The sequence below is a fragment of the Rhinolophus sinicus genome, linkage group LG10 (genome assembly GCF_036562045.2).
Source record: "Rhinolophus sinicus isolate RSC01 linkage group LG10, ASM3656204v1, whole genome shotgun sequence".
Classification (NCBI taxonomy): domain Eukaryota; kingdom Metazoa; phylum Chordata; class Mammalia; order Chiroptera; family Rhinolophidae; genus Rhinolophus; species Rhinolophus sinicus.
Genome location: NC_133759.1, coordinates 32,014,506 through 32,041,094, shown reverse-complemented (window position 1 = coordinate 32,041,094; position 26,589 = coordinate 32,014,506). Strand labels below are relative to the sequence as shown.

The 26,589-nt window shown below is 41.9% G+C and overlaps 1 protein-coding gene and 1 pseudogene across 6 annotated transcripts in view; one reads left to right on the top strand and one right to left on the bottom strand.

The window, feature by feature from the left end:
• Positions 1–356: 356 nt before the first annotated feature.
• On the bottom strand, positions 357–3,205 carry LOC109444541 (dihydrofolate reductase; annotated as a pseudogene).
• A 3,418-nt stretch (positions 3,206–6,623) lies between these two features.
• The window catches only part of CPNE4 (copine 4), a 402,708-nt gene continuing 382,742 nt past the window's right edge, over positions 6,624–26,589 (top strand). The window contains exon 1 of one of the 6 annotated variants that reach the window (XM_019725940.2): positions 6,624–6,833. In XM_019725940.2, the coding sequence (XP_019581499.1) occupies positions 6,667–6,833 (167 nt within the window). In that variant the 5' untranslated portion in view covers positions 6,624–6,666. Of the gene's footprint in view, positions 6,834–9,287; positions 9,766–9,863; positions 9,998–10,205; positions 10,532–21,514; positions 21,631–23,977; positions 24,253–26,589 lie in introns of those variants that run through there. The other 5 variants (XM_019725942.2, XM_019725945.2, XM_019725944.2 and 2 more) reach the window with 5 other exon arrangements.

Sequence of the window (26,589 nt, the reverse complement as noted above, 5' to 3'; positions counted from 1 at the left end):
TAGCTCCTATTTTTATAGGTCCTGGTTTCAACTCATGCTATCAGGTCACCCTCCTACTGTGGCATCTTGGTAGGAATGCTACCCTAGGCAGGTGCGAGGGACCTAATCCTGGCCCTTGATCGACATTTAGGCAGTCACAGCAAGAAATGTTGCACAAATGGTATCAGCTATAGCGTAGTGAAGACTAATCTTAACCAAATCTAGTTAAAATTAAGATTATTAATAAGAACATATTGCTTGGAAGTAGTTATCCATAGATCTGAAGTCATCAGAAGTCTCTTTTTCTAATGTTAAAATTGATAACTGTTTGGAGAGAGTGTGGAACCACTTGGAATAAATCAGAAAACCCCTTCACATTAATCATTGTTTGTATATACTTCAAATTTGTATTTAATGCCTTTCTCCTCCTGGACATCAGAAAGAATACCTGGGTATTCTGGGAGAAGTTTATATTTCTCCAAAGCAGTTCCTGGAAAAAAAAATGTGTCACTGTTAAATTCTTTGTCACGAATAGTCTAAGATGGCCTGGCTTGTTCATGGCTTCCTTATCATCAGAACTGCCTTCTACTATCCAAACCATGTCCACTTGGTTTGTTAATTCTGGTTGCTCAGTAAGTTTCAAGGCATCATCCAGACTTTGGGCAAGAAAATGAACTGTTTGCGGAGGTTCCTTGAGTTCTCTTTTGAGAACTAAATTAATCCTGTCCTTTAAAGGTTGATTCTTCTCAGGAATGGAGAACCAGGTCTTTCTAGCCGTAATCACAAATTCTGTGTTTCTTCTGCTCAAGGGGTTAAGGTCATTCTTTGGAAATATTTGAATTCGTTCCCGAGAGGGGGCCAGGGCAGGTCTCCTATTCCTGCTGATGCCCATGTCCTGGGATACAGCGATGATGCAGTTTTTCTAGGCAAGTGTTTTTAAAAAAATTTTTCAAAAGAACAAAAGTACAGGCCTTGCTCTTAGAAAGAGTAGACAATGAGGTCTCTCTCGTGCTCTTCTTTCTCCCCCCTTCTCACCCCCCACCCCCCAAAATCAGACTGATAGGACTCCACTTTTTCTTCTCTAGAGGAACAATGTGTTATTTTGGTCTGCCTTTGATCACCGATGATTCACTTTAAAGGCAGCTCTGCTGGAAGAAGGCAGAAAGCAGAGTTGCAATCAGAAAAATGACTATGTAAAAATGGCATTCTCTGACTTCATGTTCTTATTTCCCAGGAGATTTTGTTTCTTTATTTGTTTTGTTTTGTTTTGGTTTTTTGTCACTTCTTAATTACTTTGCCTGTTGAGAACCAGCCAGGCTGGGAACAGTGGGCTTGGTCCTAATTCTCTGGCAGTTCTCATCAATATTCTCTCTGAGTTTTGCAAGGAGTTAAACTGGGTAATGTCTTCCTGTGGAATGGGCCCAGCAGACATTGGACTTGAAGATACCAAGCAGATAAAGCAAGAGTTTTTACTTCCAAAGTTGGCAAAAATGATGAATTAAGTTGATTACCACCCTGGTAATTCCACAAAATGTTTCAAAAACCTGAATTATGCATAGCTTTCACCTCAACTCATCTAACTTTATCCTAAGGAGACAAGTGGAAAAGTTGTGTGTTTTTAAAAACTAAGCTTTTAATTTGGAATAATTTTAAATTTAATGGAAAAGTTATAAAGATAGTACAGAGAATTTCCACATATTTCTCACTCATTTTCCTCTAATGTTAACAGGTTATATTCCCATGGAGCATTTGTCATAACTGAAAAACCACCATTGGTACTTTACTATTAAGTAAACTCCACACTGTATTTGGATTTCACCAGTTTTGCCATTAATGGATCCGATCTAAGGCAGCACATTGTATTTACTGTTATGTCTCAATATCCTCTGGTCTGTGAGAGTTTCTCAGTCTTGATTCATTTATTTTTTTTTAAAATGATGTTGACAGTTTTGAGGAGTACCAGTGTGGTATTTTAGAGAATGTTCTTCAATATGTATTGGTTTGGTGTTTTTCTCATGGTACTAGACTGAAGTTATGGATTTTTGGAAAGAATACTACAGAAGTTCAGCATGCTTACGGAAGCCTCATGTACAATAGTGAGAAACTGGGAACACACGCTGAGAAATAGGGGATTAGTTTAGCATATGTTGTTATACCCATAATGGGGATATTTCATAACCATTATAAATTATGAGGTAGGTTAATATTTTTTGACATAAAAAGACATACTGCAAAGCAGAATATATGGTAAGATTTCATTTAATAATTAAAAATATCTTTATGTATATATGGTTTCAAAACTCTGCACACTACCTCACAACCCTACGAGGAAGACAATTTCATCCCAGAATCTGCCCCTGAGTACCTTGTGGCTAGCCCATGACCATTATAGCAGTATTTCTTCCTCCCATAGGACCCAGTGTCCACTGCCTTACAGAAGTCGAGTCTGTGATTCATCCTGGGACAACCTGCACACATCAGAGACCTATCTCTCACCAGAAGGAGTACGTGGTTTTCAAAGGCATCTTCTACATAATGGGGCTAAATGATGTCTCCTAGCTTTATTGCAGGGCATAAACCAGATAACATATATGAAAGTATTTCACCCAAAAGGTAACTATGGATCCTGGCCACACCTGAAGAATCATCAAGAAACCAGAAGCAATGCGAAGAGCAGGTCATATGAAGGAGGGGATTCTGCTGAGGCAAATCCCGCTCTTCCTTTAAATGTCTTTTGTAGACATATGGACTCACGCTTCCAGAAATAACCCTCTGCATGTTTGCTTGAGCCCACCGCCCAGAGGCCTTCCTCTCCATTGATGTCAACGGGAGCTGATTTTGTCTTTAGTCTGTGGGATGGAAGTAAATTCCCATCCAGGAGTTTCCTGTGGATTACACAACTGGGGTTCATTTTTCTATTCTATGCTTTTACATTGGACTATAAGACCCTGAAGAATGAAGACAATATTTTGTCAACCCCCATACCTAGGATGGTGTTTGGTATAGACTAGATGTTCAAAATGTGTTTAATGAATGAAACTAACAAGACAAGTCTTCTGTATTATTGAAAACTCTTTCCATCCTTTCCATCCTTTCTTCCTATTGTCCCCTTGAAGGAGTCTGGTGTGGTATAACGGTCTCATTCCGTCTTTTCCAACTCAAAACTGACCATTAAGAATTTAAAGAACTTTTTGACTTCCGAGCCTTCGTACTGGCTGTTCCCCATCTCTGGAAGCTCTTCCCACTGGTCCCTGCATGTTGATTCATTCTTACCTTTTAGTTCTCAGCTCAAATGCTTTCTCCTTAAGAGGCCTTTTTGACGAGCCTATCTAAATAGGCAGGCATTTCCAAGTTACTCCCTTACCTCATCACGCTTTTTATTTCTTTCACCTGCTTATTATAATCTATGAGTGTTGTAATTCTTTCTTTTTCTTTCTTTCTCTTTCTCATCCCCCCCTCTCCTTGACTCCCAATCTCCTTGTCTCTCTTTGTTCATGTTCTCTCTCCCTAACTTGACTCCATGGTAATTCCATGAGGGCCAAGAACTTACCCGTCTGGTTCATCATTGTATTCCTTCCCCTAAATCCAGAATGGTACTCAACAAATATCTATTGATAAACTCAGCGAAAAGATACCTGACTCATTTCCCTAACTCTAGTATTTCCCCTCACCAATCCCTCCTCAATTTAACACCTGATCGCCACACTACCTGCTCAAAACTCTTCAGTGTCTTTGTCGTGACCTCCAGATGTTGTTTCCAAATGTATAATTTCACAGAACAGATCCCAAACACATTTCTTGGATTGCTCTGGCTTCAGAAGTATTTTGATTTTACCAAGTAAGGCCATTTTAAAATGACAAAACCTCACAAGAAATTGACAAGAGTGCAGTGACTAATGTGTACATGAAAAAATAAACGAAGAGATCATCTCAAAAAAATAATTGAGCTGTATAAAAAAATCTTCGTTTTTCTCATTTCACCATGGATCAAGGAAAATTCTAGAATCTTCTTTAAGGTTTGGGAATAAGTGGCCCATGGAATAAAATAAAATCTCCTTTAGTAATTCTTGTAAAGCCCTTTATACCTATGCCCCGGCCTGCTCGTTTGCTTAAGTTCTTGCAGCTTTCTCCCCTCCTTTTTTTCGCCCCAGATATAGTGGATTACTCAGTTACTTGAGGTTACTTGATCAGGCCATAACTGCTCTTGACTTGGAGACTTTGTCATTTCCTTGGTTGGAAAGCCTTTTGCTCTAACCTGCTGGTTAATTTCTACGGCTAATGAAGAAATATAAATATTATCAGTCTTTTCAAAGGCAGAATAGAATCAATCCTGTGAAAAAAGTGGTAGAGTGGATAGGATGAGACCCCTGAAATAAGCAAGTATGGATCAGTCTCTGATGATATTCACTCACCAGGGGAATTTCATTATGTAGTTGTGGCAAGGACCAAGTGACCTGGATTTAAAACTCATCTCTATAACTAACTAGCTATGTAGATTTTGACAAGATTCTTAATCTCTCTCAGACTCAGTTCATTATCTGCAAAGCAAATAAAGAATACTTGCCTTATTGGGTTATCATAGAGCGTTAAATATGATAATGTTAAATCTTTCAGCCAAGCTTCTAGCACACAGAGACTTACTATTTTCTTTTTCTCTCCGTACGCACCAACCTCTTCTCTAGGAAAATGCAAAGCTGTTCTTCTGCTAACCTATAAGATAGAAGATAATTATTTTGGGTAACATTAACACCCCATCTTCCTTCCTTCCTTTGGCCTATTTGGCATATTGAAATGAATGATTAATAATTATTTCATTGTGGATATATACATTGTTTCATTTCTTTTATTCAGGATCTTGTCCTCAGCTCTGTCCAAAGGAAAGGAAACTGGAAAGAAACTTGTTTATACAAAGCCATTAATAGAAAAATTTCCAGGTAACTTTCCAAAGGTATACCAGTTGGAAATAATATTTGTCTGTTAGTAACAAAAAGCTAAAAATAGTGGCTTGAATCAACTGACTTTATTTTTCTCACAATAAAATTGATGATAACATGGACACCTTCATGATATCCAAGACCCAGGTTCCTTTTATTTTTCTGTTTAGCCTGCCTGGGCATGTGCTTGCTGCTTCATAGTCACACGATGGCTGACCCACCTTCACCTTTAGGTAGAAAGAAGGGAGAGGTAAGGAGGGAAATGTAAATTCCAGCTGAGTCAGGATCTCCCTCTCTCTTAAGACTATCATGGAAACTGCCTATAAATTCCACTGACATCTTAATGACTAGACCAGTACATACAGCAGAACTTTCTGCGATGATGGAAATGTTCTGTATCTAAACTATCCAAGGTGGTAGCTGCTGGTCACTGTGACTATTAGCATTTAAAATGTGACTGAAGAAATGAAATTTTAATTTTATTTAATTTCAATAAATTTAAATTTAAGTAGCCACATGGGTCTAGTGGATATCATATCAGACAGTGCAGGGCTAGATCTTTGTCACATGACTACCCCATCTGCAAGAAGGCCTGGGAAACGTGGGTTTGGGGCTGTGCACATGGCTACATCCCTCGGAATTGTGCTTCTTTTAGTGAGGAAAAAACAAACAAAAATGAATATAGGCTAGGCAAATAGCAGTCTTTGCAACGGACTTTTTTTTTTTTTTGCATGTAAACATTTCTTAAACCCAAAGGAATGGAGTTTTAATGAGTTTTATCACGTTATGTAGCTGAAAACCAGAATGCCAAAGATGGAGTTTAATTCAAAATACCGTCTTTTCACAGTGAGGAAACTGAGGCTCAGAAGGGTGACTGAGAGGCCTAATTAAGAGATAAATGGGATACTCTGCTCTGAAATAACAGAGATGATTTAGTGTCCTTTAAAACATCACCCATGGTAAAATGTGAAATCTCAGACAGAAAATGCTCTCTGGCTTTGGTTTTTAAAAATGCAATGAAGAAAAGCTTGAGGGATTTTGATGCCACCTATTGGTAGACAAGAGTATAAGGTGCCCCTTCGTAGCCTAGCCTGTTCGTGATGGATTTAGAGGCACAGAGGTCTTACAGAGTCCCCATACAAAAGAACGACCGACAGTGGAAGATGTGATCCCTGCATCAGCTTGAAACATGTGTATTAGTTCTTTGTTGACTCTCAGCATCTTAGAAGGGTTTTCTTAGAGCACTCCTCTCTGCTTTCCAGTAATACAACTCATCTCAGGCATATACATAAGGAAGACATATCAGTCAATTCTCAAAATCACATGAAATAGAAACAAAACAAAACACATTTTTGAGCTATAAATAACCCTAGGTGAGAAATTCAAGGTTCTTATTTGATCCAAAGACTCAAAAATAAATCCTGTTATTTACAGCAGTCCCTTTGACTAGTTGAGTGTAAAACCATCCTACAGCTGAGGGAAAAAAAAAAAGAAAGAAAAGGAAACAGAAATTCAATTTCAAAACAAAATGCTCACCCTGACTCATTCAGGGAAGGATCCAAGGTTTTTAAAGCAGGGCAGCGACTCTCTGCCTATTTTTCCCCTTCATCATCTGCTACCGTTACAAAATGGTATCAACTGCATTGGTAAGAATTCACATTTCTTCCCTTTTGTTCCCTGGCTCCATTCCAGCATTTCACTTGTCACTCTGATGTGTGGGGTGCCTTTCATATTGGCATAAGACAGCGAGCGGATGCCTCCCCTTATGTTATTAAACAGAGACCCAGCTAGTGAATCTACCCAGAACTGGAGCCTCCTTTGCGGCTTGGGAACGCCAGTGGCATCGTGGCTCGAGATAATTTTGACTATGGCTGTAGCACCCAGCAGCTCAGAATCCACGAAAAGGAGAGGTGGCAGGAGGTGAGTGATACAGAGAAAGAGATTTTGATGTCACAATTGTTGAAGGGACTCCGTATAGTGAGCAACTTTCTGTAGGCGCAGTGATTGTGACCACAGTTCGCTAGTTGGTTATATATCTTCATTTGTAGAGATGAGTTGTTGGTTTTATATGAGAGGTGGGAGTAAATTCTGTTTTATGTGTCTTGCCAAGAGCCTCTTCGAATTTACCTTTAGTGTCATGCCTTGAAAAAAAAAAATCCAAGTTTCTGGCATAAAGCTACACGTGTGTCCTGCACACCGGCTTGCAAGCGACTGTTTGTTTCTAATTAGGGAGCTGCAGGCTGCTGGCAGAGGAAACCATATTTGTCACAAGTTGTGGCGTTGCATTTAGTTTGTGTATCTATGCTTTTCACATGGGGGCTGAAGATGATTGTGCTGGGTTCTTCCCTGTGGGTTCTGACTCTAATTCTTCTGCTTTTGGGTTCATGTCAGAGTCTGCTTTAATTAACACTCCGTGTTCTCCCATTAACTAGTTGTGTTCCCTGGTGTGGTCATTCTGACAGCCCAAACCCCAGGTTTTTTGCAGATATAATAAAACCTACTTGGGCAAGTTGTTGAGAAAATTAAATGGGATGGTCAATGGAGTACCTAACATTGCCTGGAAGTAGTACCTGCTCAGCACATCTCAATTCCTTTTTTCTCACCCATAAAATAAAAAGTTTGTGTTAAATGACCACTAAGGTATTTTTAATAATTTAATTTAACAAATGTTTATTGACTACCTGCTAAGTGACAGACATTGTGCTAGGCATTGGGATTGCAATCATGAACAGGACAACAAAACAGCCTACCACAAGCCTTCATGGGACTTACATTTCAGAGGATACAATCAATATGCAAGGAAATGCATAATGACTTTCCTTTTTTTTCTCTTGATCTTTGTAAGTTCAGTCAGCTCAAACTTTAAGTTCATTTCTGAGGGTGCTTCTTAATGAAACCTGAAAGGAATATTTTCTGACTTAATATTTTCACATTTAGTAAACATGTGCTGACTTTGTCTGCCCAGCATCCATCCCCCCTTTCTTGGTAGGATGACCCTGAATTTCCTTTGAGGAATCTTCTTTGTGTCTTACTCTCATTCAGTGTGGCTCATGTGGGGCTCCACCCTGGCTCCAGGAGTGCTATAGGGCACACGGACCGCTCCCAGACACTGTGGGAGGCCTGGCCCATCAGTGTAAGCCCATATCCCAAGGTCACAATGATTGGCTTGTGTTTAACTGACTGACACACGTTTTTCCAATCAAAGTGAATCAAAGGAGCTTCAGTCTACAGATGAGCACCCTAAGATCCTTTCTAGGGTCCGTGTTTATTGTTATCCTACTTCAGAAGCTCTTGAGAGGTGACCTGGGGGAAGAAAAATGTCATTTCTTTTTTCTTTCTGAAGGCTTTTCTTCTGTCTAAGATCTTCCTAATTGCCACTATAGAACCATCAATGGGGCACCTGCTCCTCACCCTACAATTTCCCTTCTCTGGCTTTGAAATTGAGAGCTCTGTGGTTGGTGAAAGGCTCCTGGCTGATAACTTCTTTGCAAGAAGAGTCTTGTTAGATGGTGCCCTAAGAGGGTGGAGTAGAAGACACTCCTATCTCCCTATATCCCTACCCACATTAGATTGTAACATCTTCCATGTCATCTCAATGCCAGAGGGAGTCTTTTCTGAACCTATGGATTCTGAAGTCCAATTTGTGACTCTGACCATACCTGTGTGCTGAGAGAGCATAACTGTCTAGTTTATCTTCTGTTGCAGAAACAGACACACTGTACTCCTCCATTGCCCATTTGTCTGAATTTGACTTTGAATAAGTTTGGGACAGGAGAGCCACACCCTTTCTTTCTAAAGTGCTTCATAGTATGGGACAGTGGTTACCCTTTACATTAGGCAGCACGTTTATAGCTATCATTAAACATAGACACTCCCTAAGCATTTCTCTCTTATTTTGTGAGGTAAGCGGATTCAGAAAGACATGGGATGAGCAAAAAGCCTGGCTGTCCATTCATTTATTCATGCACTTACCCACTAAAAAATAATTACTGGGCTCCTACCATATGCCAGGCACTACTGTGGACACTGAGGCTACAGAGATGAGCAATATCTATACCATTTTTGGTGGGAGTTGAGCATCCATACAAGAGGTTTCCTTGAATGTGTGCAAAAAGAAGTATCGGTCCCACCCCCTCACAGATATGACCGCTTTACGCTGAAGTGGAGATGAGGGCCACGTACTTGGGGGACTGAATTAAATGTCTCCAGGAATCTGGTGTGAGCGACAGAGTTGAGCAGGAAGCCTGGACTGCTGACGCGGCAGGACCCCCGAGCGCACCACCCCCCTAGTCTGGGGAGGGGCCGGGGAATCGCGTTCCCGGGGCAATGCTCGCGTCCGCCGGAACCCCCCAGGGGGCGCTCGTGCGGAGGTTTCCGAACTCGTGTCTCGCGGGTTGCTGGGCGCATGGGTTTCGTCAGAAGGTGGAAATCTTTCTGAGAAGCTGCCATCTCCCCGTCACCCGCTCGCCTCCCCTTCTTTTCCTTCCTCCCTGGCTCCTCTCCGCTCCCTCTCTTTTCCCGGTACCTTCCACTTTACTCTGAGTTAACTGAGAGCCGAGCTGCTAACCCCAATATTTTCACCTTTCCCCAGCCCCCATCACCAAGAATGGAGTCAGGGTTTCCGGAGAGACCAAACTCTCCTCCCAGCATCTTTTCCATCCGCTGTTGTTAAACTGGCCTCAGAGGACGAGGGGGAGGGAGGGAAGTCGGATACCCCCTTACTCCACTACACAACTGCACCACCACACCACCAACCATCTCCACTTCAAAGCCGGATTTTGCATCTTGGGGGCGGGACAGACCTCGTCCCGGCCTGAATTCTCTTTCTACTCCTCGAGGCTGGCACACCCAGGTAAGTAAATGCCAACTCTGCATTCCTGTGTTCTTGGGGCACTGAGATTGCAAAGTCTGTTGGGGCTGCTGCGTAAGCAAGACCAACTTTTGAGATGCACTGTTTTTCGCTCAGATTTGCCTGTTTATCATTTCTGTCGTTGTTGTAAGACTCAGCTACAAGTATAGTCCTTAATACAAGGGAACTCGCATCCCCTACACCTCGCCTTCTTACATTCGCCCTACTCGCTCAGGTAGGGTGGCGCGCGTGGGGTGGGGAGGCAGCCCGCGGAAGGGGACCGCGGTGCACGCGTTGAGTGACCACTCTTGCAAGTCCTAAAGGGGGGAGGGCAGTTTTAGAAATCGGGGAGGAGGAGGGGAGTAGAGTCCTGGCTGAAGTTGCAGCTTCCCTTCCGACGGGAAGAAAGCTCTGGGAAATTGCAGCGGTATCCAATGGCTTGACCTAGCTGCAGTGGGTTTCAGCCTCCCAACCTCCTCCCCACCCCCTGACAATACGTCCCAGTACTATTTAATTGCGTCCTGGGCTCTCGGGCTTAAAACTAATCGATAGACTTGCAAATCCCTTGATTCAGCCAAGTCCCTTGGCGCTCCTTTCTCTGTTAAGTAAAGTAGCCTAGGGGATAAGAGGAGGGGAGATAGGACCGGAGGAACTACTGAAGAGCTAGCCACCGCTGATTAACGAGATCGCGACCCCGTGTGGTATCTCTGACGCCCGAGGATTGTTAGGGCGCAATCGAGGGAGACAGGAGGGAGGTGGTCGACGCCAAGTGAGTATTGATTACCATCCGGTGGGTAACACGCTGAACCCTGAGAAATACTCTTAGGAAGATGCACTCCTCTTTTTTCTTGAATGAAGCGGGTGGACTTCAAGGCTTTGGTTCCCATCCTATCCTCCAGATTAGACCGCGCCTCACAGCGGCCTTGCAAGACTGGCTTCCAGTCCCAGAACTTGCCAGGTTCCAGGAAAAATCACTGGCTGCAGAGATGATTCCTGGGCACCAGCTTAGGAAGTGCTTGCCATGGGATTCCGGAGGTGGAGGGAGGAAAGATGAGCAGAGAGGGGAGAGTGCCCTGGGAAACTTTGTAAGAGAAATATCTGAATCTCTTCCCCCAATTGACCCACTGATACCATAGGATTTCAGTGCCTTTCTGGAGGAGATGCCTCTGCTCCTTTACACCTGTTTTCAAAAGTATACAAAACATCCTCCTGCTGCTTTGCCAGGAATTTTTAAAGCAGTGCTGTGGTTGTTCTTGGCTCACTTGGTTTTCCGTTTCCTAAACAGCATTTTTTTAGCTGTCCAAGGTACTTAAAAGTGTTCTGAAACTAAGACTAAATCCGGCTCTTATGGAAAAACTACCTTAACTTCAAATGAAATATTCTTTTCTTCCCATTCCTTCTTTCTACTGCCCTCTTAACAATATCCCTTCTCAAAGATGTTTGTGTTTTATTTTTTGCTTTATGTCCAAACAGCACTACCCCTCCCCCCGAAAAACACTTTACTAGGTGTTTTGAATCCATGACAATGTTTGGTTGTTAATATACACTGGTTAAACATAGCACATCCCCCAAGAGCCAGAGGCAAGCAACAACTTTACACATTTATTTGATGCCCTTTAAGTTTAGGAATGTACCATTTCTTTTTATTACCGAGTCAATAAGACAGAGCTCAGAATGATTCTGGCTGCAATTAGATAACTTCTGATGTTTTCATTTCCCTTACCGAGCTGATGCTTCTAGGTTAAATTAATTTTATTAATATTTGCCTAGAAAGACTGACAAAGTTGCTCTAGCAAATCGGGTATGAGCTCAGAGTAGGTCAAAGGTACTCACATGTAGGGAGGTGGGTAAAAATAGAAGAGAGATTGGCAGATATAGGTAGGGCACCTGTGTTAATAGTGTGTCCTAATAAAGGCCAGATTCCCCTCATTTATCTCTGATGGGAAGATTCTGATGGTTTCACAGGATCAAACTGAAACCACATCAAAACCAGGTGATTTCCCCGATCGTTACATAAAAGGAACTATTAACTCATAGCAGGAGTGGATGTTGAATCTGGGTGGTTTTGAATGGTTGGGTGAGAAGAGCTTGCCTATAACGGAGCCAAAGGTCTACTTGTGTTACCATGAGTAACAAATGGAACACTCTCTTGGCCACCAAACCTATACCTCTCCTTTGAATGGTCAGCCTCACTCCCAGCATACTAGTTGGGAGCAGTCACAGATGGGGTCTTGTGAGCTACCCAGCATGGGACAAGTACTTTACTAGAGCTTCTAAATATTTTAAAATAGTTGCTCTGAGGTTTATGAGTTGTTTTTTAACTGTGCTTAAAAGACTTCTGTTTATCTCCAGGCATCTGGTAGCAACATGGCATTTTGATTGAATCATTGGTTTGTCTTAAGGAGACTCTGTTTTTAGAGGTTTTCATTGAAAAGTGTCTTGTGCTAAAGTGTTTCTTGATCTGCATGTGGATTTGTGATTTAAAAATACCGCATTTCAGTTAGTAGGAAGCAAAGATGTTAATCTGTTTCCAGGAAAGTTTTATGTAGTATTCCAGCATCTCATAGAAGCTTCGTTTCTTCCCATCTTCAGATTGAGTCTACCATCATGACTGAAAACCTTAAGATTATACTGACTATAAGAAATAATTATGGAGAAAAAAATGGGTTAATGTTAGAATCTTTATTCTCATCTGCATTTGAATCTTTTGAAACCCAACTGAATGTATGTGTATGGTTTGCACCATGCCTTTCTCCGTCTTCATTTTACAAGTTCCCTGAAATATAGTGCTCTGAACCATTATGGCCACCTTTATCCACATAAAGAAAGGATTTTTCCATTTGGAGGTAAACATATTAGAGGTGAGCAGTTCATGTTGTGTATAATCAATGTCCCACACTTCCACAGGGATCTGTTTCCCAAACAGAAAATGAGAAGAGTACTTTGATGGTATCTGCCTGACTGGGAGAAAGTTCCTATACTAGTTGGGAAAGTCACTTCATGAATTTTTGTAGTTTTTAATCAGAAATATAGCAGAGGGTCTGTATTGCATGCATTTTGAAGAGGAAAGGGGCTAAATTTGTTCTCTGTAGTTGATCTTTCCATTTTTGTCTTGTTACTATTAAAAAACAAAAACAAAAACAAAAGACCCTTTGGATCCATGTGATAACCCAAAGTCATATTTCCTTGGCAACGGTAGTCAGTCTATTAGAGTCACAAGATATCAAAAGAAGAAATTTAACATGCATTTAAAATAAAATGTCACATGGTTCAAAACCATCCTATAGTGCCTTAGAACTGACCTTGCAGCATAGAATAATAGGGTTCCATTTGACCCTGCCTTTCTCCTGATTGAATATAGATGGTAAAGAATAGATTATAGGACTTTAGTTCTTTTTAGGATGTCCTAAAATTTCGTCAATGGTTTTCCTTTGAGGAAAGCATGTTATGAAAATTAAGGGGGTTGGAATTACAAATCCATTCTTTGGGTAAGGTATTTATGTGGAGGTTGGTAGTAAATCCAAAATCAGTTTCAATAAATGGGTCAGGCAAGATGTGCTGTCTTTTCTATGCTACTTGAAATAGACAATATATATAGTAAAGCCTCAATTAGCATCAAATTCAACCAGTGGATATCTGCTAAAACTTGTGACTGCATAATAAAAACATAGGAGTGCCTGAATATACTTTCAGCCTTTTCTGTACTGGAAACCTCATTTATATAAGAGCTTTCTGTTTAGTCCATGAGCTACTAAATACATATGATGTGTTGTATGTTTTCCTTATGTTGGCAAATCCCAGGAAGTCCTCAGTTTGGCTGCTATATTCTTGGGAAAGCCTCTTGAGAACCCCTGGCTTTTAGCTCAGTAAATATTAAAGGCCTGAAGGCAAGTCTTGAAAAATGGAAAGTGATAGGATGACTTATTTTGGAAGCTTTATTATAGTCCTCTGAATTCTGGTATACTCATAGGAGTGGGGGAACCCATCTAAGCTGGCCTGTGGGGCGCTCATCTCTAAACTGCGAGCAACAACTTTATCACTTTGAATCTATGACTCTCAGAACTGGAAGAGAGCTTGTGGGTAGTCTATTGATTATAGCTGTTTAATTTGACAGACATGGAATCTGAACCTCAAAGGTGACTTGCTTAAGATCAGGGGACTCATAAAACAGCCCTCTTGATTACTCCTCTCATATAGAGACTTAAGTTCCCTGTAGATAATTACTGTGGTGGCGCCAATCTCTGGCGCCCTGTGTACTGATAATCTTGATTGAGTTGAGGATGGGGGCAGGGGTGGGGCTCCCACCTCCATTGGAGTGTTTGGAAGAGCAGACCTAGGACTTATTACATTTATTTCTCTAGGAGCCAGTGCAATATTTACCCAATAGATATGATTAAATTTATACAAAGCCATTGTCTGCAGCCATCCCTGTTAATGTGCATGCTTTGTGAAGAATTGCTTATGCACAGTCTTAGCCTTCTATTTCAAATGTCACAACTGAGTCAATAAAGTAAACAAAGAGATTTTATGAGTGTTTACAGTTCCAGGAGCCCACAGGGGGATCCTTTATTCTATTTTAAATGAAAGGTGCACGCAAAAAGAACAAACTTTCTAAAATGTTGCTTTTCCATCTCTGGTTCAGAACATAGCATTTCCAGCTTTGTGTTTGGTATTACTTAAAACGCTAGAGACATTTCTCCTTGGAAACATCAGGAGGAAAATACAGTATTTCAGGTTAGTTCTAGAAACCTTTTCTGATTTAAGCTGTATTGGAAAAAAGACCTTCCTTAGCCAAGAGATCCCAAACCTCTGTAGGCCAGTTCCTTTCACTTTGAGGAAGAGGAGGAACAAAATCAGGCTGACAGGCGCCTAAGGCCAGGGCAGTCCAAGGGGCTGGTGAGGCAAGAGGGAAGGGCAGGAGATAGTTGACATAATAGTGGATGGTCGCTAGAGGGCGCTGGAGCATCGGCGGAACCCACCTTCTGGGACCAAGAGCTGGACTTAACAGTAGGCTCAGAGATGGGGTGTGACAGGACCCCAAAGAGCTGCCCAGGTATGAGGTATTGGTTTTTTGGGTGCCTCTGACTCTCCAGCCTAGATTATCTCGCTGCAGAGAGGGGACAAAAGGTTTGGCCTTCACCATCAGTTGGGGTGCTTCTAGTGCCTGGTTGGGTTGTCCAATGGCTGAACAGCCTGAGTACTCTCAGGATTCTGCCTGACAGGTTGTCTGGAGCCTGGCTGCCCTTAGTTTCCCCCGAGGCAGACCTCTGGATCCAGAAACACCTGGTATGAATCTTCGGTTTACAGTTTTCAAGCTGCAGCCTTTTGAGTCAGTTACTTGACCTGCATGAATGTTAGGGTCTGGAAAATGCAACTAGTTATGGTTGTGAATGTGGAGTGTTAAAAAGTGTCTGGTTGCTTAGTGGGCAGGCAAATGCTTGTTCCTTTCCCTTTTCTCTTGAGAGTTTTTCCAAAACTTCATTCTTTCCTTTCCATCTGAGCCTCTTTCTCCTGTTTCCACACCCTCTCCCTTCCATTTATCCATCTGTAGAATAATAATTGATCACAGCCATTATCCCCAAAGCTATCTTAGGCACTGGGGATAAATGTGAGGTGCACATCTTTGGAAGTTGCAGGCTTGAGGGGCAGACAGGCACATGAGAAGAAAGATTAAAACCCATGGTGGTAAGTGTGAGGAGAGAGATGAACAAATGATTTGGGGTAAGAGATACCAGAGTCATTTCCTTTGTCTCAAAGAACCTGGAAAATGGTCCCTAAAGTCCTTTACATTCAGGTATTTTTTTCATCTCCTTATATTTCAAAAACAGGGTCTATGGAGGGTAACTCTGAGGGAGAAGAAAGGGGAGGGGAATCTCACGCAGCATGTACTTTGATTTATGTCTGTATATTTAACGGTGCTAATAGAGGTTCTTAAATCCAGTTAGCTTGTACCATTGCCCTGTATGTATTCATTTCATTAATAGCAAAAGAGAAATGCCTATGTAATTGACTTAATCCATTTAAACAGAAAATGATTTTTAAAGGAAACATAATAGAAATATAACAACAAAACCCTGCACTAAATGGTGCGTCCTGAACAACCTAAATAAGGATTCTGTTTTTAAAATATTGAAAGATGTATTCAATGCAACTGTCATCAAAAATTAAAAATAAGGACAGAAGAATGATTGAAAGAAATACTTTATCTTTATCATTAAGATTGATTTTGAGTAAGTTACATGTACCTTGAGTAAGTTAAATGCAACAGAGAAGATTGTAATTTTTTAGTAGACACTGGGGACACAGGATGCCTGATTTGATGTCTTTGTTATATTTTGTGCAGTTGTTTCAACAAGTAACTTAGAGACAATAATTCCAGTGACAAAATGGGACAGTCAGGGAGGTTTGTGCCTGAGATCGTTCTGATTTGAAGCCAGGAATGGGTACCTTGAGCCATGTGTGTTAATTTTATCTGGCCAGGTAGACAGCAAAGCTCCTGAGAAGCCATGGTTGGAATTCTTTTGCTGGCTGGCCCTTAAATTCTGTAATTGGGACAGTGCCAAAGCGCTAGCAACTAGGGAGTCAGAGGGCTCAAATCTAGGGTGTGTCCACCCCAATTCTAAGACCAGGGTGTTTTTCTCAAATCCATGTTTCATATGATCTTCGTTTCTTATCCATCCTTCTATGTATGTTGGCTTCTGTCAAGATGGCTCAGATCCTCTTTCTTCACATGCCCTCAAGGCTCTACTGTGATCTAGCCCTTGCCACGTCAGATCACTGCACATGAGTGTGCCCTCTGCCCGGCATATTATAAGCTTTTCTGGGTAGCAGCTGTACAGTGCACTTCTTGCTGTAACTCCAGAGTACCTAGGACCTTCTGGTACATAGAGGACTCCCTCTGTTACCCTAGGTGTGTGCCCATTCCTTTAGTGTATATCCTGCATCCAGGCCAAGTTTATGGGGGGCTACAATGTACATTTAACTTACTCAAAATCAATTTTACACTCTCTCTCATTTATTAAAAATACCTATATTTGACTGCTATATATTATGTAATGTAAGTTAATGTGTGAAACTGCCGATGTATTACTGTACACTATTGTGTATGTAATATAATATGTACTGTACTTGATGAACAATATATGGGGCTTTTTTCAAGGATGATTATGGGAGTTTTAGTTTATGCATTAACTTGGAGTCATAGCCCCTACCAAAAATATGGCCCATTATATTTGTAAGGCTCTTCTTTGTGTTGTATATATGTAGGTAGAATTGTTAGTGAAGGGCATACAGTTTGAGTCAGGCGTTCCTGGGTTTGAATCCCAGCTCTGCTTAGTCTCTTGAAGCTCAATTTCCACCGTATAAATGAGAAGAATGATAATGCCTATGCCCTAGGATAGCTGTGAGCCTCCAAAAATACGTGCACCTCTGTAGCATCCTAAGTGCCCGTTGTATCGTGGGTACGTGAACATTACTCAAATTATAACTGTTATTGGCTGGTGGCATCTCTCAAAGATTCAAGCTTATGAGTAATTTTCCTAATGGTAGTGGTTTGCTAGTGATTTGCTGGGTTGCCAGGGAGTTGTGAAAACTAGATGTGTGTTTATGAAGGTATGATAGAAATCAGAAATCAAATGTCTGCTTTCCATTTACCTTCCTTCTCTCCCTCCCCCACCTCTGTTCCCACCCATAAATTTTATGCCTCGCCACAAAGATGATTCAGGGGTTATGCTGGGGTTTCTCTAAGGTATAACTCTGTTCCTGCTGCTTCCAGCTTTACTTCAAATGCAAAGTATGTGTAGCACTGGCCCCCAGATACACATCCAGAATACAAAATCAATCACTCTACCTTGCAAGGCCCAGCAACTGACGTTTACTGTATTTGACTTTCTGCATCTCCTACCTTTGTCCTAAAAAGATCCCAGGCAGCCAGCAATAGAGAACATATTGGGTACGCTCTGCTATCAAAGTGCAAAATGCTACTATCATAACATACATTTTTTTTTTTTACATGGAGACCCCATGCATATTTTAAAGCCATAGTTCTCACCTGTGAGCATGGATTAGAATCTTCTGGAGGGCTTGTTATAGCACAGATTGATGGTCTCCTCCTCCAGTGTTTCTGATTCAGTGGGTCTAACGTTGGAGCCAAATAATTGGTATTTGTGACAATTTCTCAGGTGATGCTGATGCTGCTGGTTTGAGGACCACACTTGGAGAACAAATGCCTTAAATATTCACTTTATATAGACAAACTATGCACTTTTTCTCCTGTGTCGTACAACTAAGGACAGCATTAGTGGTGAAGAAAGGGATCTGATGTTTACTGAGCACCTATGACATGTGCCAGGTACCTTACTTACTGGGCACTTAATGCATATTATCCTATTTAATCCTCACAACCGCCCTGCCAATCAATTCATAATTACTTATTGAGACCCTATCATGTATTATTCAATGGGCTGTGCTAGGCTCTGGGGATATGGAATGAACAGAATGAGCACCACAGACATAACCTTGACCTTCTGGATAATATATTTCAGCAGGGAAGCATACTTGAGCAGATAATTATAAGAGTGGTTAGTCTGATCCATAGAAAATAGAAGACCAGAGAGGCTAAGTAACTTGGTTAAGGTTGCACAGCTAATGGAAGATAGAAGACAAAACAAACTTGAAAACCATTTTACTTCCATTAAACCAGAGGTTCTCAGACTTTTTGGTCTCTGGGCCCCATTACATTTTCAAAATTTATTAAAGACTCCCAAAGAACTTTTTGTTTGAGTTAAATCGATCAACATTTACTGTATTAGAGATTAAAACAGAGTGGTTCACCCTTTGAGAACTGCGGCATCAAACCATCCTGCAAGTAGTATCATCTTGTCCTAGATTCTGAACCCTAACTTGTTTTAATGACTTTTGGAGCCATCAACGATGAGAAACTTCTCATCTCCTCCCAGACCTTTTTTTTTTTAAAACAAAAACAAAAACAAAAACATGAGGACCTCTCTTAATCCTTAGCTTGTATTTCTAGTGCTGGTGACTTCCTAAAGAAAAGGCTGACCGGCTTTGGAATTGCCTTGTTATGTGTTTATATATGGATGTATGAGTTTGTGTGTTTATGATAAGGAATATCCACAGTTAAATCATCAATCACAGAACAAACTAAGATGTGGTGGCTTTATTATTCATTGAACGACGTCTGTCCCAGCTGAGGACATTTAAAAAGATACAGTTTACAAAAGTTTGTGACATGTTTTGCCTTGAGGGTTCCTCAGGGAACACGCAGTCACAAGGGAACCCCACCAAGCAAGCTGAGGGATCATTCCTGCTGCCATGTTACAGGAAGACAAGTAGATGAATGACTGGACTTGAACGCTTGCAGCTTTTATGTAGTGTTGGCAGCTGAATTGTGTTTAATTGTGTGCTAACGACCAAAGTACTGCCCTTTCCCATTATTTTTATTCATTATCTAATGGGAATGAGAAGTGCTGGTAGATCTTTTCCTTTGGTGTGTAATGGTCCGTGGTTGCTCAGACACTGATGCTCTCTCTGGCTGACGCTGGATGCTTTATGGCATCGTTAAGTTTTACTGAGTAAAATCAACCAAATCAGAGCTGATGTAACTCAGTGTGGTGCTCAACTGATGATCAATGAACTCAACTCTCCCTTTATTTTTATAGAAACCAGTGAACTAAGGGAGAGGCTGCAGTGAGGTTAGTGAAGTTATGTAGAGGTAGAGGATTCTTGGGTGAGAAGTTGGGAAGAGGAAATCTGCCAGTCACTGACTCTTTGGTCCTTTTGACACCAAACATCTGGATCTTTAAAACTTTAAAAATATTTATCCCGATGTTTGTCACACAGCACATCTCACAGCCAAAGCAAATCAATCAAAGAAATGTGATGCTAGGTGATCATTTGTCATCTCCCTTAAAAGTTGAAATTTGACCTGAAGCATCTTTGTTGGTTGACCTGAGGCAGCATGGATGCCTTCACCTGGCATCTGTGCTAAGCCCCCCGTTCCTCACCCACCTGCCCAGGCAATGGGCTCAGGGAAGACCAGAGCTGCTCACTGACCCTTTGTGTCTGCCCTGTGTCCATCTTCCCGACCAAGCTAAGCAGCCCAGCTTAGACTTGCCTCCAGCAGGAATGGATGTGAGTTACTTTCTGTGGGGATGGCATGATGAGAGCCTGATATCATGGGAATATCACCTTCCCTAAGCTGAGGAGAAGAGCTAATAGTCAATTAGGGAGGCTTGGTACTTGGTTACTTAGATAGAAACTTCTGCCTTTGCTTGGATGGGCAGGAACAGTTCTGTTTCTGATTCCCATTCCTTCCCTGTGTTGTATGAGTCCTTACACTAGCTGGTTATATGGTTCACTCCCTAAGCTCCTTGTTCTGTGACTTTTCGTGTGTGTGTGTGTGTGTGTGTGTGTGTGTATTTAACTTCTGTTATTCAAAGAAGGTTTGTAGGTGACGTAAGACCTGATTAAGGCAAACTTGAGATCTGTAGCCCAAAAAGGTTATGATCAAATGAGATCCATTAGGGCAGGGGTCAGCAAAATAGAGCCTGTGGGCTAAATCCAGCATGCAATCTTTCTTCTGTAAGTTAAGTTTCATTGGGACAGTGTGCCTGTTATTGCCTATAGCTGCTTTCACACTACAGTGGCAGAGCTAAGTAGTTGCCTCAGAGACCGTATGGCCCACAAAGTCTGTTATCTTTGCTCTTTATAGAAAAAGTTTGTCAACTTCTGCATTTGGGGCATATCTCTATTTGGCCAGCTCCAGATAGGAAACATACATAGAATTCAGAAAATCCCAGGGAATATTATTCTGAAACATGGACTGTGGACCAGATATCTGATAGAGTTTTGTTGCTATGTGTTGTGAGAATCTTGCACACAATAGGTACTTGTGGGATGCATGATTGTGCATTTTGAGATGGGTTTCATTTCCCCATTTATAAAATCAAAGTATCTAATTTGATCTTTAACGGTTCTTCTTGCAGGGCTATTCTACATAATATCAGAGAGGGAGGAGGTAAAACACCCTTGGTGCCTTGCACTGCAGTCTGCCAAAAGTAACAGCTACAGCCTCTTGAGTCACCGGCAGTCATTTCATTTAGCATCAGATGGAATTATTAGGGAGGGTCTGAAAGCATGACCGTCTGCTGTCACAGTGACATCAAGTGTCTTATGTGGAGAGAAACAAGAGGATTTCAAGGTTGAAAGCATCAAAACTTTGCTTAATGCTTGTTCTGAGTTGGTTTCTGGAGATGGGCTTGAAGATTATTCTATGTGTTCAACAGCTCTTGGTATAATCTTGGGCACATGGCAGATGTGCGTAAGATCCTGTCACTCATGTACTGAATTCATAGGTGGAAGTCACATGTCTACTAGTTTCCAAAACTATTGTGCAGGGAGGAGGACAGCTATAGATTGATTACTGGGTGGGGAGTGGAAGGAGGGAGAAGTGATGGCAGTCTCCTGCCTTTTACTCTCCTCCACCCGCAGGGAGAAACCTGAGATGTGTCGCCCTCCGAGAAAGGCTTGTGCCCTGTGGTGTGATTTGGGGAGCTGACTCCTGATTCAAAGCATATGCCAGGCCCCTGTTCAGGAACTGGAGTTCTCAGTTGTCCTTCCCTGAGGAGATAGCCAGGCTTTCCATCTGCTCACAGGCTTTCCATCTCCACAGATTTGACCATGGGGTTATCATTTATTAATTCCTTCATTTTGGAGGGTGACACTCTGCCTCTGCTGAGATGTGAGCAGGGCCTCACATCCCAGGCTGCATCCGGTTTTCCTTTCACGCACTCCACGCTTTGGAGAGCTGGGGTACAGACGGAGCATCCCCGCCTGCCTCCCATCGTGGTAAGTTCCTTACTCACGGGCAGGTGGGACAGCTGAGAGCAAGCAGGACTGTGAGCAGCCCTGGGCTGAGGAGGGAGAAAGCCTGCTCATAAGCTTTTGGCTTCCACCTGCAGGACCCCGGCCACTTTCTGCCATTTGGGAAGAGAGGGGTAGGAGGGGCAGGACAGGACCTGGCATGATGCAGTGTGTGCCAACGTCTGACTCTTGACCCTTTAAGCTCCACGGGTGGAAGGCGTGTTGCATGGACAGACTGCCTGGTCCTCCGGGCTGAGAAGCAGAATTTGTTCCTTTCTAGGCTTTTCATTTCTGAGAGCGCCTACTTCTTAGAACTTCTGAAAGCCCATTAGTCTTAGGACTAGAAGCAGAGGTTGCTTTCTGATCTGCTGAAGTGTGGCTGGTGTTGCAGTTCAGGACAGTGGCATTATTGTGTTAATTGAGAGCATGAAGGCAAATTTTTCTGAACCCAGAGTTTTGCCTCGATCATTCTGTTTTTTAAAGTAAGTGGACAAATCATATGTAAACTTTCCTTATGCCTTTATATGTGTATCTTCATATGTCCCAGTTAGCGTATATTTACCTTCATTCACCAAATTAATTTTTTTAGCTATATTATGTTATGAACTGGTGTAGTACCATACCTATTACTTTGAATCAAATTTATTTAAATCCTTCATCTGAAACAACAGCTCTCTGACTATTTCAGCTACTCGCTACCTAGGGCTTAGATTTCCTGTGCAGTCAACGCCAAGTCTTAGAGTAGAAGTTCCTTTTCATCAGAGACGGCACCGTGTCTGCAGGTTGGAAATGAAGATGTTAACATGCAGCCTCCCAGAATTTGACAGAGTTTGAAACTTTCACACACTTTCTTGCTTGCCTTCTTTGTAAATGTTGGTCCTGGCACTGAGCACCTCAGAGCTTTTCCTGTTTTCTTGTTTCACAACTCCTTGGGAACGTGCAAAAGGAAAGGTAATAAAGGACAACCTTTTCAAGATAAAACAGGATTCAGAAAGGCGACAGCCACGCCATATGTGATTAACAGCTGCAGAGCCTGCGTACAGCTTTTTGAAAATAAAGTGATAAAGCAGATTTTCCTATTATTTTGTGTTTCGGGGTTTGCTCAAGTGCATGACTCTGATTTTTCTAGGCTTCGTTTTATTCTGTAGCAGTCGACTCACTCTTTATGTCCCAGCAGGGCTAAAATGGGTCTTACTTAAATATTTCACGTATCTCCCTGCTTATTCTTCCAGTAATATTTTAAGTTTCAAGACCAAGATGTGGTATATTAAAACCATAACCTCCTCTAAAACCACTCGTTTTGTTTCTTTAGAGTGAGTTTGGACAAAAGGGAGCACATTTCCAAGCCTTGTTCATTTGGAATTGGTTTACTTTAATTTAGAGCTGTGATGGTGGTGCTTAATGAAGTGTCACAAGTTTAAGTGGCCTTCCCCTGCCGTCACCAGCAGGTGTGAGCTGCAGGGCTGGTGGATACAGTCAGACAGATAGATAGACAGATGGGCACAAAGACTGCTTTACCTCTGAAATGAGGGGTGCAAGGGGAAGAAAGCTAGTCTAAAATTTAATTGTCACTTTAGAGAAATAGGTTAATCCTAGGAAATACATTTTCATGAAATTCAGTTGTCTTTGGCAGACTAACCAAGTACTCTTTTCCTAATTGACAAACTCCTGACAACTTGCCTTGTATTGGGTGATATCTTGTTTGGATCACAGTTCCTTTGGAGAATCTACTGAAAGCTATGGACTCTCTCACCTGAAAAGTGAACATACCTGCAGGCAAAAGTTTGCATCCAATCTCAGGGGTTTATGGACCTCTCTGAGGCATAGACCTTCTCCTTTTCCCATAAAGAGCCCTTTCATTGTATCTTTAATAGATATGTTCTCCATGGCAATTTTCTTTTTAAATAAATGTGTATGTTCACATTTGTACTGTTGTGGTATTTCTGTTAGAAGGAAAAGGCAACAGTAGGGTTGGAGACATCTTGGGAAGCCTGAAGTTGCCTGGGGTCTTTTATGGGGGTTACCACAAAGAGCTGTGCATTTGCCAAGATTTAGGCTGCAACCTTCCTGTGTTATCTGGGGCACACTCTGAATTGCATCTGGGTCCTAGGGGGTAGATGGAGGAGGGATGATGGCAGTGCCTCAGGGGGTTGGCAGTGAGGGAGGCATGGCTGCACGCCAAGGAGTATCCTCAAAAGCACTCCCCCACCCCACCCCACGGAGCCTCAGAGCCCTGATTCCCTGATGGGCTGCCCAAGAAGCCCGTGGAGGGAGCATGTCATGTGATGCCTTGGCACAAATAAGAGGAGAAGGCCTCCCACTGCAACTCCTGGTGGAGGGCCAGTGGTGCCTCAGATTATGCCCAGACATCCTCCAGAGCTCTAAGCCCTGGGCGAAGAAATGCAGCCTTCCTGGGGCTGACTTCCCAGGATTGGTGACACTCTACTGGCAGGAGATGGTGGGTGCTGACCAGTGAAGCAAATCGGCATTGTTGCTGGTACATCAACAAGCCTGGAGTTAGGTGCCGGGTGGCCTGTGAGGCACCAAGAGATATTTTGGAAATAGAAAGGGAACAAGTATAAAAATGGAAGATCCAGAAGTACAAGGGTAAGACTTATCCTGCATCCTAGGCTTTCCCGTTTTTTCCATCCTTCTTCCTTCCTCCCACCCTTCTATCTTTCCTTCCATTTTTCTTTCCATCCTTCCTTTCTTCATTCTTCTGTCCTCCTTCCATCCCTTTCTCCCTCCATCTTTCCCTCTTTTTCTTTTAATCTTTCCTTTTTTCCCCTCTGTCCATTCTTCCTTTCCTTACATCCTTCCTTCAATTCAGCAGACGTTTTCAGGTGTCTCCTGGGTGCTGTTTTCTCTTAGCTTGTATGAAATTTTCATTCCTTCTCTGTCGTAAGAGGTCTTCATGCTACTGCAGCACATTTTTTTCTGTGTCCCCTTTCCTCTACTCCTTCTTCCTTCCTTGTTTGTCTTTTTTAATCAGCTAGCACATACTGAACACGTACCTGTGTAATTTACTGCTTTAGAGTAAAAAGCTAAAATAATGATGGGCTTCATCAAAGGTTAAAATCAAATTTAGAACTTGAGGTATGAGTATGTGAAAAGCCAAATGATAGTGTAATAGTTCCATGATAATCACAAAACAAGAATGTGAGATGAAGCAAGACTGTGAGCATTATTGCCAGGTAAGTGAAATGAGACACCTTTTGAGTTCAGAGAATGGAGCAATTTTTTGTGGGGTGGATGTGTTTGGAGAAATCTTATATAGACATGGAGCATAAACTGAGGTTTCAAATAGGATCGTAATACTTGGGAGAGGAAAAATAAATTTCACTCCAGAAAAGGGGACTGATGTAAGTAAAAGCTCAGTGGTATCGTCTGTTTTGTTGTTGTCTTCATTTCCAAGGGGAAGTTCCAGGGGCACCTGTTTTCCACTGTCAGGTGTCCTTTGACTTCTTCTCCTCTTCTGGGCCCTTCCATCTCCTCTGTAGTTTCAATATATGAACCCCAAATGCCATTTCTTTTCAGCTGGTGATGGGCTCAGGAAAAGCATCCACTTTATCTCAGACCCTACCTTGATCAGCAGTCACTTTATGCTGCATGGAAAAGCTACTTAGAATAGAAGTCTGAACTGAAAACAGGGCATTGAAATGTAATTCCCAGCATGGTGGTTGAAATTCCAGCCTTTAATTTTTGTCAGCTCTTGGGTGAGCCAAAGCACTGCTTTTAGGGCTAATGGTGGGACATGCTGGAGATCTCAGAGAGCCTGGAAGTCAACGGTTTCGGGTGGAATTCCTAGTGTGGCTGGTTCAATATGATTGGGTCCAATCCAGGATGTAATGCCTAGCAAGTTGTTGGATTTTTGTTGTCTTTTTATTGCAACAGCTTAGTGTTGAAAGGATCTTAGAGGTTGTTTTGCCTTTTACATTGTCTAATCCTATAGGTCAGGGAATGCTACCATTTTTCTTGCTCATTATACATATATACATTTAATTTGTGTTCTTGTATATTTTCATAGTAGGTGTGTGTTACGAGCTGAAACTAATTTATATTATTTAGTTCCAACATTCCCAGTGCATGACAGAATATTTTCAGGTGCCTGATTAGTCCTTGCCTCGCCCAACACCTCGGTCTTTCGTGGCAGTGACTTGAATGAAATATGACCGATACACTGTGGTGACAGCCTAGCCATGGAAGTTGAAGAGTCTAAGTTTATTCCCTCTGAGGCTGGCATTTCTCTGTGATTGTTCCATCAGATCCTTTTAAAGGCTTGGCCTCATCTGCAGCATTGCTTGGGAGATACAGGGTGGCTGGGGTCCCCTCAGCTTGTGGCCTTTTGATTTTTGCCCTTAAGTAAAGGAAATAATCCCTTTACCAAATATTTGCTGACTGCTCAGAATAGAATTTTCTCATTGGTACGTTACAATTGATTATTGCAAAGTTCACATTCAGGCACTGTGGGTGTGTGTGTATGTGTGTGTGTGAGGCTGGGGTGTTAGAACAAAGGATTCCTTTTCTTTCCAAGGACAGTGTTGTGACTTTTAGAGTCTATTTGATCTTTCCTTCCCTTCCTTCACCAGGTGAAACATGGTTAACAGGGTTACCTCGTAGCAGAACAGAAGTGGGGAGATGGCCCTGGTTGTAAATGGAAGCCTCACTGTAGGCTATCTAGAGTGATATTGTCAAAGGCAATTTTGAAATTTTTTATTCAACTCCCCATGATGTTTAGAGATTTGGGCCAAAGTGATACAACAAATTAAAGATAAACCGGGATCTGAGTACAGGGTCTCTGACTCTCGAAAATAATTTGATGTACCGAATCTTTGCACCTTATTACCAAAATATGCTAGACAGAGAAAGCAAATGATAAATAAATATTTGATCAGAGTAAATCAAACAGTTTTAGTCCACATTTTATTAGGTTTGATTTAACAG